General features: G+C 49.7%; 2 protein-coding genes across 2 annotated transcripts; both read right to left on the minus strand.

Annotated features, from left to right (window-relative positions):
* Positions 1–2,508: 2,508 nt before the first annotated feature.
* On the minus strand, positions 2,509–6,860 carry LOC104134658 (keratin, type II cytoskeletal cochleal-like). The gene is made up of 9 exons (XM_035903691.1): positions 6,531–6,860; positions 5,822–6,030; positions 5,285–5,345; positions 4,927–5,022; positions 4,495–4,659; positions 4,213–4,338; positions 3,141–3,361; positions 2,817–2,855; positions 2,509–2,740 (listed from the first exon to the last, which is right to left on the minus strand). The coding sequence occupies exons 1-9, from the start codon at positions 6,858–6,860 to the stop codon at positions 2,509–2,511; spliced, it is 1,479 nt and encodes a 492-aa protein (XP_035759584.1).
* A 3,153-nt stretch (positions 6,861–10,013) lies between these two features.
* LOC104134659 (keratin, type II cytoskeletal cochleal-like) lies at positions 10,014–12,698 on the minus strand. The gene is given in 6 exon segments (XM_009648238.1): positions 10,014–10,035; positions 10,268–10,467; positions 10,870–10,995; positions 11,333–11,497; positions 12,364–12,424; positions 12,667–12,698. Coding segments are annotated over 6 exon segments (606 nt in total).
* Positions 12,699–13,735: the final 1,037 nt, after the last annotated feature.

Below are 13,735 nucleotides of genomic sequence, written 5' to 3' on the forward strand. Positions count from 1 at the left end.
TCTGTAGGGAACCCGAGGCAGGGGAAGGGTGAGGTCTTGGATGCCACCAGGCCTGAGAAGAACGCTACAGGTGGCAGGGAACTTTCTTCAGTTCCCTGGTGTTTAAGCTGCATTTGCTTCAGTTTCCATCAGGTTTTCAGTAGCTACTAAGGCCAAACCCCTGCTCTGAGGTTGATTTTGGTTTTCATCTTCATCTTGTGTTTAAAAGGAATTAAATGGCATGAAACCAGCAATGGGCTGGGCTGAGTCCCTAGCACCCACTGGGCAGGGAGGAGCAAGGCTGGAGGGAGACAGCTCCTACCCTGGGAATGCTTCCACCTGGGAAGCTGAATTAGCTTGATGGGAAGCCTAATTGGCTTGATGAGGTTATAAGGGGCAACACCCCATACAGCAGAGAAGAAAAGAGGTCCACTGGCCTCTTGCTGGTGATGGGGGTGCTTTGTGCTCCTGCAGGAGAGCAGCCACAGCCTGGGAAGAGGAACGTAGCATGGGCTGGGAGCTGGGTCTGCTTTGCCTAGGGGGTGGCTGCAACGAAGCTGTGCCCTGTTGGAGAGCTGAGCAGGACCTGGTCTGGTGCCAGGATGAGAAGAAGGACAAAGGGATGTAAAACCCTCCAGCGGCTCCTGACAGGTGGCTTTGAGGAGTTCCCAGGCAACTTGAGACAATCAGTCATGGCTTTAAGGGATTTAGCAATCATGGAATGGTTTGGATGGGAAGGGACCCCCAGAGGTCACCCAGCCCAACCCCCCCGCAGGAGCAGGGGCACCTTTAACCAGACCAGGTTGCTCACAGCCCCATCCAACCTGGCCTTGGAGGTTCCCAGGGATGGGGCCTCCACCCCCTCTCTGGGCAACCCCTGCCAGGGTTTCACCACCCTCCCGCTAAAGAATTTCTTCCTTAGATCCAGCCTAAACCTCCCCTGCTTCAGTTTCAAACCATCCCCCCGTGTCCTGTCCCAGCCGGCCCTGCAATCAATGATAGTAATAAAAAGTTTCAGTTAGCTTTATGCAAATTGCTCCAGCATCTCTGCTTAGTCAGTGCCCTCTCAAAGTTTTTGTTTGTTTGTTTTTCCTGGGGGGAAAAAATCATTTGGGGCTCCACCCTGTCCTAATGAAGACATGGAACCTGGGAAGCACCTGCTTCTCGTGCCTTGCTGGCAGCCAGCTGGGCCGTAACCACTCAGCACTGGGTGGAATGGATCCTGCTCCTTGTGTGCAGGTGTGAGGAAGAAGAGAGCTGTAATTCCAACTCAGTGGTGCTTCAGAGCGAGGTTATAACCCCTCTGCTTGCCTAGCTGCTCGTGTCCGTGGAGAACAGATGTGTTGGGGGTTATGGGAGAGCACTGAGGTGCGGTGTCTGGGATGGAAGAGCTCCCAGCGGGTGGAGGGCTTGGCCTGTGCCTGGTTTAGACCCCTGTAAGCTTTGGTGTTGAGATCCCAGAGCCAAGACAAGAATTAACCCTCCTTTCCCCAAATGAAGGTGTCAAATGAAGGTAACTGAGTTGCTATGTCGATTTATTGGAGATGCAAAACTAAAACCAGGGTGGAAGCTGCTGACAAAATATAAGGTCATTAGAAATAAATCCCTGCTTCCTCTTTTTCTTCCCAGATAGGGTTAATGTACTTACACTAGCAGTTCAGCCTGCTTAGCTACTTGACAGCTGGGAAGGTAACTGATGCTGGTCCCATGCATTTAAAGTTGGGTTTCGATCCCTTGAACAAGATCACAGAGGAGCGTTGTGTCCTAGGGCCAGATACGTCGATGGATCAGTCCCTTTCATACCTGATAGTGGACTCTGGCCCCCAGACTCTTCAGTTATGATGGCATTTATGGCAACAGATGAGCCAGACCGTTAAAACCCCAGGAAGAAAAAGGAAGTTGAGGATCAATTTCAAAACAGGTAATGCAAGTGCATAAGCAAACCACCTTCACACAGCAACAGCCCTTGAGATCTGTCCTTTGGGGCAAATAATCAATGAAATAAATGCAATTTGTCTGCAAGCGTAGGCAATTTCGGATGAGTTCTACTCGTGCCAGGACTGTATGCGTAGTCTAAAAGGCTGGCTGGTAAAGCTAGGTTGATCCAGGGTGGGAGCTGCTAAGACACTGGGCTGGGTAAAGCTCTAATGAAAATGCTCATAGGTGGAAGGTGCCCTCTCTCGCACTTCATTTTAATCCTTGAATCTGTAGGAGTGGAAAGACCAGGGCATGACACCAAAGGCATCTTGTTTTAACTGCATAATGGGAGCAATGAGGGGGATTTTGGCCTTTCTTGCTCCTGGATTACCTAGCAGAAATAGCAAAACTCTTGACCATGGAAAAGCCCCCTTTGCTTTTTGTGTCCCCGTGCATGGAAAATGGGTGTGGAGCCTGGAGGAGCCGGGTGCACATGATCCAGCTCTGGCCTGGCTGTTGCTGTATGGTGGCAGAAAGGCTTCCTGTGCTGGTGGGCAGGTTTGCTTTCAAAGTGGTGTTTTGTTTCCAGCCTTCCAATTTATCTACAGCTCTTTACATGTTGCTCTTGGCTGACTTGGTCACGGACACCACCTTCATGCGGGAGCTCCTCGTGCCCCTGCTGCTAGCACCATCGCTGCAGCTCACCACCGTGCCGCAGACCCCCATGCTGCTGGTCCACCGTGCGTTTCTTTTGGCTGATGGGTGGGTGTTTGCAAAGCCAGGCTCTGGACCATAGGTGAGACCTCCCTGAAAATGGCAGACAGCTGCAAAAGGCAGAGCAAAGCTGAGTTTCAGCTTAGGGAATTCCCTGGAGAAAAGGCAGAAGATGCCGGAGTTTGGTAGAAGGTGAACGCTCCAACTTACGGATGTTGATAGGGAAGCCACCTTTTGCACAGAGCCTGTAGAGGATGGGAAAAGGTTGCACATTATCAATCTGCCTTCAGATGCAAAGGCCTTTAGCCTCAAATGTGAGCCTGATCCTCTCTAGCCTGTCTCTCGCTGTTTGGAGGCAGTAGGACTGGCTGTTCGGGTGGGTTTGCACTGGTGGAGGTCTGTTACGACTGATGGAAAGAGCTGACCTGCGCCAGGACTGCCCAGATGCCTTGCAGCACTGGCCAGTTGTTTTTCCTTCAACACGTGCATCTAAAGTAGCTTGTGCAGCCCTGCTGGGGTCTGTCACTCACCTGCTCTCCTCTCCTTCCAGCAGCTTCCTATAGGTGACGATCTCGATGTCCAGGGCCAGCTTGATGTTCATGAGCTCCTGGTACTTGTTGAGCTGCTGAGTGAGGTCTGCCTTGGTCTGCTTCAGGGCTGTCTCCAGCTCGGAGAGTTTGTGCTTTGCATCCTTGACAGCCGTTTCCCCACGCTGCCCAGCATCTGCCACAGCGGCTTCCAGCTTGCAGCGCTGCAAGAAGCGGGACACGGTCAGTCTGTGCTGTCTCTTGCTATCTTCAAACGTAATCACAGAATCACAGAATCGCAAGGGTTGGAAGGGACCTCGGGAGATCATCTAGTCCAACCCCCCTGCTAGAGCAGGCTCTCCTAGAGCAATCTACACAGGACTTCATCCAGGCGGGCTTTGAATATCTCCAGAGAAGGAGACTCCACAACCTCCCTGGGCAGCCTGTTCCAGTGCTCTGTCACCCTCAAAGTAAAGAAATTCTTCCGCATATTCAACTGAAACCTCTTATGTTTCAGTTTGCACCCATTGCCCCTAGTCCTGTCGCTGGACACCACTGCAAACAGACTGCTTCCATCCTCGTGACTTCCGCCCTTCAGATATTTGTATGTGTTGATAAGGTCCCCTCTCAGTCTTCTCTTCTTCAGGCTGAACAAGCCCAACTCTCTCAGCCTTTCCTCGTAGGGGAGGTGCTCCAGTCCCTTTATCATCCTAGTTGCCCTCCTCTGGACTCTTTCTAGGAACATTATCAAGAGGTGGGTTTAAAGTCTGATTGTGCATTCAGCCCAGCAGTAAGGTGGACACAGAGTCCCCTCTGGCAGGAATTTGAGGGAGCTAGACGTGCAGTGTCGGTGCTCCCTCGTGTTGCTTGCAGGGGATGGGATGATGTGACTGCATCTGACTTCAGGTACTGCATGAGTTGGGCTTTAATGCAGCCCTGGTTGGAGCAGCAGGATCGCAGCCCATGAACACCCTTTGCAAGGTGCTACAGCAGCATTTGATTTAGTTGCAGGAGCTCGCAGGAACAGCAGTTCCCCCTCTGCCCTGCTGAAACAGCCAGACCTGGCTGTGCTCACCTGGTCCTTGGTGCTCCTCACTTCTCCGTTCAGTCTCTGGACTATCCATGTCAGCTCAGCTATCTTGGGTTTTGCCTCTCGCAGGCTGTCAGCGTTTCTGCCTGCAGTGACTCGCAGCTCCTTAAACTAGAAAAGCCCAAAAGACTTCATTGCATATCCCCAAAATACATGCTTTGAGTTAAATAGGAGGAAATTGGGAGAGTAGGGGGTGTTTCTCTGGGTCTGAAGTTGGTCTGAAGAGAGAAACTGCACCCAAAGCCTCCCTCTGCTGGGTTTTCTCACCTTGCTTTCATACCAGGCCTCCGCTTCTGCCCGGCTCCGGCGGGCAATGTCCTTGTACTGAGCCTTGACATCTGCAATGATGTCATCCAAGTTGAGATCTCGGCTATTGTCCATCTGCACGACCACCGAAGTATCTGAGATTTGGGCCCTTAACTGGTGGATTTCCTGGTGGTGACATGGGGTTGAGCTGTTCAGAGAGGTGCTGGTCCCGCTGCGCTCCGAGGCCAGCCCCGAGCTGATGTGTCAGCCACATCGTGCAACTCTGTCCCCCTTTGGAGTGACCAAGCAGAGATGAATTGCCGAGTCTCACCATTCACCACAGGTGACGACCACCCTGCATTACCCCCTCTTCCCCTGTCCTTTGGGATAAGCAACTTCAAAATCCAGCTGGGAAATGCAAATGACGGGTGGAGCAATAGGGAGGCTTCTTACCAGTTGGTAGAACATTCTCAGGAATTCAGCCTCTTCTTTCAGGCTTTCCACCTTGGCCTCCAGCTCTGCTTTGTTTAAGAAAAAACAGTCCACGTCCTGGAGACGCGTTGGGGGTAGAAGGAAGTTTGTTAGCGAGAGCGGACTCAGGGCTACCCTTGGGGTGAAGGACTTTCAGTGCTGGTACCATGACCGTGCGCCAGCTCCCAATTACACAGTTGCTGTTGATTTGAGTTCAAGCAAACTCAAGCACCAGCTCCTGCTTGTACTTGTTGTGGGTGCCGCTTTTGGGAAATAAATCACCGCATGCACCCCAAAGACCTGAACCTGGAGAGGACAGTTCAAACAGCCCCTTGCTCACCTTCTTTAGGGCATTAAACTCACTCTCGCTGCATGTCCGCTGGCTGCATTCGTCCTTGTACCTGTGTGGGAAAATGGCACAATTACATCTTTGTTTGGGTTTCTGCTGGCCGCCTTTCAAGAAGTGAAACTCCTGATTTATTTTTTTTTTCCCTCTCCCCAGTGTTTTGGGATGCTTTGGTCTTGTTTCATAGCCCATGGGAAAGCAAACATGTTTTCAGAGAGGTTTCTGCATCCTTACAAATTTGCAGCAGAACTGTTTTCACTTGACCTCCACAGCAAATAGCTGCAATGTTTCTAAATGTTAATTCCTTGAATTAGGGAGGAGAGAAGGAGGACCTGGAAGAGGAACATCCCCTTTCCTCCATCTCTCTGTAAATTGGGACCTTATTTTATATACTGAGGTCCTGGTAGATCTTTCCATCTACCTTCTAGTTCTCTGGGAACTGTTTACTGCCACAAAAAGTTCAGTCTTTGCCTGTTTCCAGATCTTGAACATTTTAAGCCCTGCACTCACATGTCTCTGGTTTTTACTTACGTTTTCTTGTTGGTTTCCAAAACCTGCTGTGCTGCTTTCAGGTCTGTTTCTAACTGCGCTCTGTTGTACCCCAGTGCTTCCATCTGCTTCTTCAAGTTACCAATATAAGCCTCTAACACGGGCACGATGGTATTCTTGCCGTGTTTGTGACCCTGCAGAAAGCTCCACTTGGTCTCCAGCACCTTGTTCTGCTTTTCCAGGAATTGAACCTGAAGCCCAGAAAGCAAAATAGGAAACAAGATGAGAATTAAGGGCTTGCGAGAGCCAGTGTCCATGCAACAGCAGTGAAATGTGTGCCCCTGCTCTTGGTAAGTGTGAATACAGCCTTTCCTAATCCAGGGTGGTTTTGTGCATAGGCTGTTTCTGGGTGACCCACGTGGAAATGCACAAAAATCGAAGCATTTCTAGAAAGGAGAGATTTGCAATAATTTGGGGATGTGCAGAGAGGAATGGGAAGGAACTGGAATGCTGATGAAACCGGTTTTAGCTTGTTTCCTCCCTGCAGTCAGGCCTAGAAATTGGATCGCTAGTGCCTGTACACTGAAGCTTCTCCAGTGGCTCTTTGGTGCTCCACTGGCACCCTTATGCATCTTGCCCTCAATGTCTAAAATGAGTTGTCTTACAAGGTTTTCATGCCCCTTCTGTGCTAGACACCTCACTTGGACTCTAGTGCCTGCAAACAGGAGCTGAGGAGGTGTTCCCAGCTCACCTTGTCAATGAAAGAAGCAAATTTGTTGTTGAGGGTCTTGATCTGCTCCTTCTCTTGGTCCTTCACCATTTGCATGTTGGGATCGAGTTCCAGTCTGAGTGGTTGGAGCAGTTGCTCGTTGATGGTAATGGGTGTGATGGTGCACGGCCTGGAGACTCCACAAACCACGTAGCCAAAGCCAGCGCCTCTGTAGCCGAACCCCGTGCCAGCTGCACCAAAGCCATATCCACATCTTGGAGGAGGACATCTTTCAACAGGTATTCCAGACCTGGAGGATGCCACACCATGAAGACTTCTGCTGCTGAAATAACCCAAACCACAGTAGCCCATGCCACCACCCCAGTGGCACAAGGCAGCGCTGAAACTACATCGACTCCTGGGAAGAGCTGCAGAGGACAACCTGAAATTCCTGACGGCATGGCTGGAGCTGGTGCTGTAGGAGCAGCAGGACATGGTCGCTGGTGGGAAAGGGACTGGTGCAGGTGATGTGCTGGGAGCAGATTTGAGGGTGCAGTTCCTTCTGACCACAGTGGAGCACCTTCCTTTTATTTGCCTGGAAAATGGGGTGAGGCTGCATGAAACTTCCACAAAATGTTTATGATGCAAAGAATGCAAACTACTTAGCATATGTTGTGCTTACCAACAGCGAAGGCAGCAGCATGTTTGCCCCATAAATGTTTGAAGAATGCTGTTAAGTCAGAAGGGTCACATTTAGGTCTTCTGTAATAGCAACAAAAATTAGGGGAGTTGTGCTGGGTGAATTGTTTTCGGGAGACACGGTGGAAATGGCACGTTCCCCTTTTTATAGGTTGGACAAAGTGGGACTGAGCCTTTGAAAATGTAAAATGCTTTTGTATCGAAGGAGATCTTTGCATTTTGCTGGTACCTCAGCTTGCAAGTAAAAGCGTTGGAAAGGAATGTGATTCAACCTGCTGTTTAATAAAAGCTATCAGTAATAACTGTGAATTTACTGACAATTAATGACCAAGGTCTTGCAGGCAGGTTAGTGGTAAATGACCACGTATTGTTGGTTCTGCCTGTAAAAAGGCAACGTCTTTTAATGCCAGGGAGACATCCGTGGGGCCACATCTATTTCTCAAAGTGACTTTTCTGCAGGTTGCTGATATGAGTGTTTTCCAACTTGATAATATATTGGGGGGGAGTTGCTGAGTAGTTGGAATTGAAACCGATGCTTGGAACGTGGTAGCTTTTGCAGACACTCTTACTGGCCAAATCCTCAGGAAACTGGTGTCTTCTCCTCCCCTAATCCCTCAGCGTGAAGGTTAAGTTCCCACCTGGTTTGGGGCAGGGCCAGGCTTGGTCTTTCGCCTCCTACGTTGGGCGAATGCCCTCATTGCGGCGTCAGGGCTTGGACTCTTCCTGCCTTTGCTGTTCGCATGCGTGTGTGTCTGGGTCCTTGGAGGAACAGGGATAGCGTCGGTGCCTGCGTTGCTGAGTGGGAGGGTGGCGTGTTTTGTAGGGGCAGGGTGGAAGTTTCAAACTAATGATTTTGGTTTGTTTACTGCATTTCTTTCCCCTTCCCTATTCAGTGGTTGGTTACAATTGCAAGCCAAAATTACCGGCTTTGCTGTAAGGATCTGGGAGCTCTTGGACACTTTGGCTCCAGGACTCATGGGCATCCTTTGGGGAAGGGGACATGACAAGATCTAGAATTAATCTTGGGATTGTCCTCAATCCTCATGTGTCAGACCCTGTTGCTCCAGCCTGTAGTTGTGTTTTATGGCTCTCTGGCTGCACCTCTTCTCTCCACGTTGTCATCCTAGGAAATGCTCTCTGCTTTTGACGAGGCAGGTGACACCAAATGCAACTGTCCAGCGCTTTTGGACAGAGATCTGAAGACAGGGGTTGCAGGAGGCTGGGCTTGCAGGGAGACCTGGAGTACTGTGTCCAGTTCTAGGCTCCCCAGTTCAAGGAAGATGAGGAACTCCTGGAGAGAGTCCAGGGGAGGGCAACAAGGATGATGGGGGGACTGGAGCATCTCCCCTACGAGGAAAGGCTGAGGGAGCTGGGCTTGTTCAGCCTGGAGAAGAGAAAGCTGAGGGGGGATCTCAACAACACCTACAAATATCTCAAGGGTGGGTGTCACGAGGACGGAGCCAGACTCTTCCCAGTGGTGCCCAGTGCCAGGACAAGGGGCCATGGGCACAACCTGAAGCAGAAGAGGTTCCAGTTAAATGGGAGGAAGAACTTCTTGACTGTGAGGGTGACGGAGCCCTGGCTCAGGCTGCCCAGGGGGGCTGTGGAGTCTCCTTCTCTGGAGATCTTCAACCCCCACCTGGATGCTGTCCTGTGCCCCCTGCTGTGGGTGAGCCTGCTTGAGCAGGGGGGTGGGACTGGGTGATCTCTGGAGGGCCCTGCCTACCCCTGCCATGCTGGGATTCTGTGATAAAGCTGCAGGTTCTCCAATGCAACAGGGAAAGGCAGTTGAATATCATAGAACCGTATAATGGTTTGGGTTGGAAGGGACCTTTAGAGGTCATGTTGTTGAACTGACTCAAAAAAAACCCCAAATGTTTTAGGCTAGCTCAGTTAAGCCAAATAGTTCAAATTGGGTTGAGCATGTTGTGAGTGAGACATTTTGGTGCTGCTTTGTTGTTGTTATTACTTTCCTCTGCTTTATTAAACTGTCTTTATCTCAACCCATGGGTTTGTTTTTTTTTTTCTGATTCTCGCCTCCATCCCACTGATGGGGGCAGGGGGGTGAGCGAGCAGCTTCGTGGTGGTCAGCTGCCTGCCAGGTTAAACCATAACACAAGCAATAACGGCCTCCAGTTGTGCCAGGGGAGGTTTAGGTTGGACATTGGGAAACATTGCTTCCCCAGAAGGGTTGTCAAGCACTTGAACAGGCTGCCTGGGGAAGTGGTTGAGACCCCATCCCTGGAGGTATTTAAAAGACATCTAGATGTGGTGCTGAGGGACGAGGTTTCGTGGTGGACTTGTCAGTGCTGGGTTAACGGTTGGTCTTGATGGCCCTAAACATCTTTTCCAACCTAAATGATTCTATGAGTAGTAGGCATAGGGATTTGTCTGGTACTTAAAAATATTCACAGGGCAGCCACCGTCTACACACAACTTTAGGGGGATGGGGAAAATGGAGAGGTGTAAAAACCAAAGTCTGTGTTTAATGTGTGTCCCTGTAACTGGCCAATAATTGGGAGGTTTGGAAGCTGCCAGCAGGCCAGGGAGGTGCTTTGGACCTACCATGACTCAGCTGCTCAGTGCATGCCTATGAGGAAGTTTTCCTGAGTCCAGTATCATGCCCAAGCAGGGAAAGGGTTTTGCTTTGGCTCTGTGTGTGTAGGTGTGAGCCAGTCCTGGCCAAGGGCTTTCCTTCTGTCCCCTCAATTAGCCCATGTGTAAATAGGTGCCCAATCATTTCGGCTGGGGTGGCAAAGGTGGCCAAGCACGACTGTGGCTGAGCCTTTGGCTTGATGAGATCTGATGCTACGCAAGACATCATCTTTATTCATGCAGGGTCTTCCATCTGGGGGGAAGACCTAAGTGCCCAAGTGCGTTAGGAGCTTTTGACTTTGTAAGGCGTTTGGGTCCATAAATTCTGGAAAGTGCTTTGGAAAGTGTCACCCCTCTGGGACTTTGGATCTTAGTGGGATTTGGTGCAATCACAGAGGTGATGGCTCATCAGACAGACTGTGAAAGGTGGTTGGGGGGTTAGATGTGTGACTATCGCTTCCTTGTAGGGTCATACGAGTACCCACCTGCTTTCCTCTCCATCCAGCAGCCTCCTGTAGGTCATGATCTGGATGTCCAGGGTCAACCTGACGTTCATGAGCTCCTGGTGCTCGTGTGCCATGTCCTGCTTTGCCTTCTCCAGCTCAGAGAGTTTGCACTTTGCACCTTCAGTAACCACTTCCCTGTGCTCCTCAGCTTCAGCAATGGTTCCCTCCAGTTTGCATCTCTGCAGGTAGGAGATTTTCATTACTGCCACTTATTTGCATGTGCTTTGAATAGTTCACACTGTTGAATCTGCCTGTCTGTATGTTCATCCACCTGCACTTTGTCGTATTTTCAGCCTCTATAGATAAACCTTTAACTCTAGGATGATTCCCTCTGTCCAGCTGAGACTTTGGTGTATGTGTTGCCTTCTCACCGCAGGTCTCTGCTGATGGTAGGTCAGTTATTAGTCATAATAAACCATTTTACTCTGTACTTGGGATTACCAGCACGGCTTAAAGTTGAGCAGCTGACATGTATTTCACCAAAACTGGCTTTATGGCTCCCTTGCTCTAACAAGGGAGTTTTGGAAAGCCACAACCTGGGAATGGTGATTGACACATTATTGCCCCTGAGTCATCCTTACCTGGGCTTTGGTGTTTTCACGTTCTTCAGTCAGTCCCTGAGTCACCCGATTCAGCTCCACAATTTCATTCTTTGTATTACGCAAGTTGTCGTCATGTTTGCCAGTGGTTTCTCTCAGTTCCTCATACTGAGGAGAGAGAAAATGCAATGAAAATAAATACCAGCGTGAGGAGATGAGTCAGTAATGAAACCTGCAATGGGATCCTGAGTCCGCAATCCCGGATCTTGAGCTTTCAGGCAAAACCCTTTCTCACTGGGGGACACGAATGGCTCATTGACACAGCAGCAGCTCTGTGTGTGAAGCCATTAAGAGAGGAGGTTTCACACGTGGGGAAAACACAGCAGGTGGTGAAGAAAACAGACCTTTAAAAGGTCTGTTCAACCCAAATTAGGAAATCTGAACAAGCGGGGGCCCCCAGCAGAAGTGGGACATAGATACTTTTGTGCGTGTCGTCACGACTCACGCTGCTGTAGTACCAGGTTTCTGCATCAGCCCGGCTTTTTTTGGCAATGTTGTCATCTTGAGCGTTGGCATCAGTGATGATGTCATCTATGTCCCATCCTCAGCTGTTGTCCATTTGCACAATAACAGAGGTGACCAAAATGGGTGCTTGGAGCCGAGTGATTTCCTAGGGGTGACAGCAAGATTATCGGTCATCTGCACTGGAGGTGCTTTCCCTGTGGATCTCCGTGGTATGGAGGCAAGGAGATGCAGTGTGCTCCACGTACCACGACTTCAGGCTCACTGCAGAAAACCCAAAGAGGGATCTCTGGATCCTACCTTCACCATCGAGTGGAAAGAGATTCCTTCATATCTTGCCCATGTAGTGCAAGAGATTACTTGGAATCCAGAGCGATCAACTGGTGTACACATGAAACACCAACAATCACCATGAACTTAGGCGATGAGTGGTGGGAGCCTAACTCCACAGGCCCCCTAAAGAGGCATGGGGCGGCGGAAAAGGGAGCAGAAAGGGAAGAGCCATTACCACTTCATCCAAGGCTCCTCAGTGGGTCTCTTGCATAAGGGACTCCACCTTGGCTTCCAGCTCAGCTTTGTTCACACAGGTGCAATCTGCATCCTGAAGCGCATCAAGGGTTTATGAACTGAAGGAGCAAACTGCTTAATGCCAGCAAGTGATGCGGTTACAAACTCTTAGGGCTGCTCTTTTCAAGGACATAAATTTTACCAAGCTATTAAATTGTTTTGCTCTCTTATCCTCTTAGGCAGAAGACAGAAAATCACCAGACACAGAGAAGAGAAGGGAAGGTTTTGACCAGTTGGGGTATGCAAATATCCCAAATGAACAAGCTCAGCTAAAACTGCCTCATTAAGGTGGGATTCAACTCTTTTAATTAAAATCTTCCCAAAAGCTGGCCTTTAGGTCCCTCTAGAGTCTCTGGAGAGTGAGAAGCAGTCTTACCCTCTCTTTCCAGCTGCTGTTCATGCTAAAAGCCCAGCTTAAGTGTTTGAGTTGGTTTGAAATGCTCTTACCTTTCTGAGCATAACAAACCCATTCTCTGCACCTGTTTGCCAGTGAGTTTCCTCATCGTACCTGCGAGGAGAAGAAAAAAGATCACTTCGCTTCTCGTTATTCAGCTTAAGCAAGAACGTGAATCTAATCTTCCTCTACCACCTCTAAATGCTCAACCTCAGCATGGAAACCAACTGCGGATGCAAGCCATACATGTGTACATCTAGAAGAGATCTTGCATTTTGTGCAGCCTTTGCCATCCAAAAATTAGGTGAGACCAGTTCTAGCCCTAGTTTTGAAGCCTGCATCTCTTTTAAACTTACTTTTTCTTATAATCTTCCATGATACTCTGCATGGTGCTCAGTTCTGTTTCCACCTTGGCTCTGTCACTTCCCAGAACATGGAGCTGCCTCTTCCAGTTGCCAATACAAGTTTCCAATATTGGCGTGATGTTGCTCCTGTAACACTTTTGTTCCTGTAGAAATCCGCGTGTGGTCTCCAGCACCTTGTTCTGTCACTCCAGGAACTGGGCTTGAAACCCAGAAGTAAAGCATTCCAAGTATAGTGATTTGTTACACTGGTGACACAGAAATGAACAATTACAGGCCCAGAACTGGCAAATTGAGAGAGAAAATTGGTGAGTTACCCGGCTAGATCAGGTGAATGGAGAAGGCATGCATTTAAAATCTGTTGAAAAGCATCTCCCCATGAGAAGGTTCTTCAGAAAAATGTCTTGGTGGTCGTTATGCAAAAAGCACTGAGTTAGATTTGGCACCAGAGTAGAGCAGGGTAAGTCAGAGGTAACGCTACTGAAGTTAGGGTGTAAGTGGTGTAAAAATGGGGCATTGCAGAATCCGCTTGACTGCATGTAACAGCAAAGCTTGACTGTCATTTGCAATAAGACTGCTCTACACTGCTCTTGGAGCATGAAAATACCTTCTTGCCCCCAGTGAAGGCACCTTTTTATGCTAAGGTGGTGCAAAATGTCCTCCACATAAAGCCCAAACAGATCATAGAATCACAGAATCGTGTAGGTTGGAAAAGCCCTTTCAGATCACCAAGCCCAACCGTTAACCTAACCCTGCCATCCCACCACTAAACCCTGTCCCTAAGCACCTCGTCTGTCCGTTTTTTAAATACCTCCAGGAAGAGGGACTCGACCCCTTCCCTGGGCAGCCCCTTCCAGTGCCTGACAGCCCGTTCTGTGAAGAAATGTCCAACCTAAAGCTGCCCTGACGCAACTTCAGACCATTTCCCCATGTCCCATTGCCCGTCACCAGGGAGAAGAGGCCAACCCCCACCTCGTTACAGCCTCCTCTCAGGCAGTTGTAGGGAGCGATGAGGGCTCCCCTCAGCCCCCTCTGCTCCAGGCTGAACCCCCCCAGCTCCCCC

Source organism: Egretta garzetta, unplaced genomic scaffold, assembly GCF_000687185.1.
Source record: "Egretta garzetta isolate BGI_Z169 unplaced genomic scaffold, ASM68718v1 scaffold581, whole genome shotgun sequence".
Taxonomy (NCBI): domain Eukaryota; kingdom Metazoa; phylum Chordata; class Aves; order Pelecaniformes; family Ardeidae; genus Egretta; species Egretta garzetta.

Bases quoted from the DNA above. Each gene is read 5' to 3' on its own strand.
- LOC104134658 (XM_035903691.1), bottom strand. From the start codon at position 6,860: ATGGGCTACTGTGGTTTGGGTTATTTCAGCAGCAGAAGTCTTCATGGT. The intron at 4,660-4,926 runs GTAAGAAGCCTC...TGTCACCACCAG, and splicing joins TGAGAATGTTCTACCAACTG to GAAATCCACCAGTTAAGGGC. The intron at 2,856-3,140 runs GTGAGTGACAGA...CATCCTCTACAG, and splicing joins CTGGAAGGAGAGGAGAGCAG to GCTCTGTGCAAAAGGTGGCT.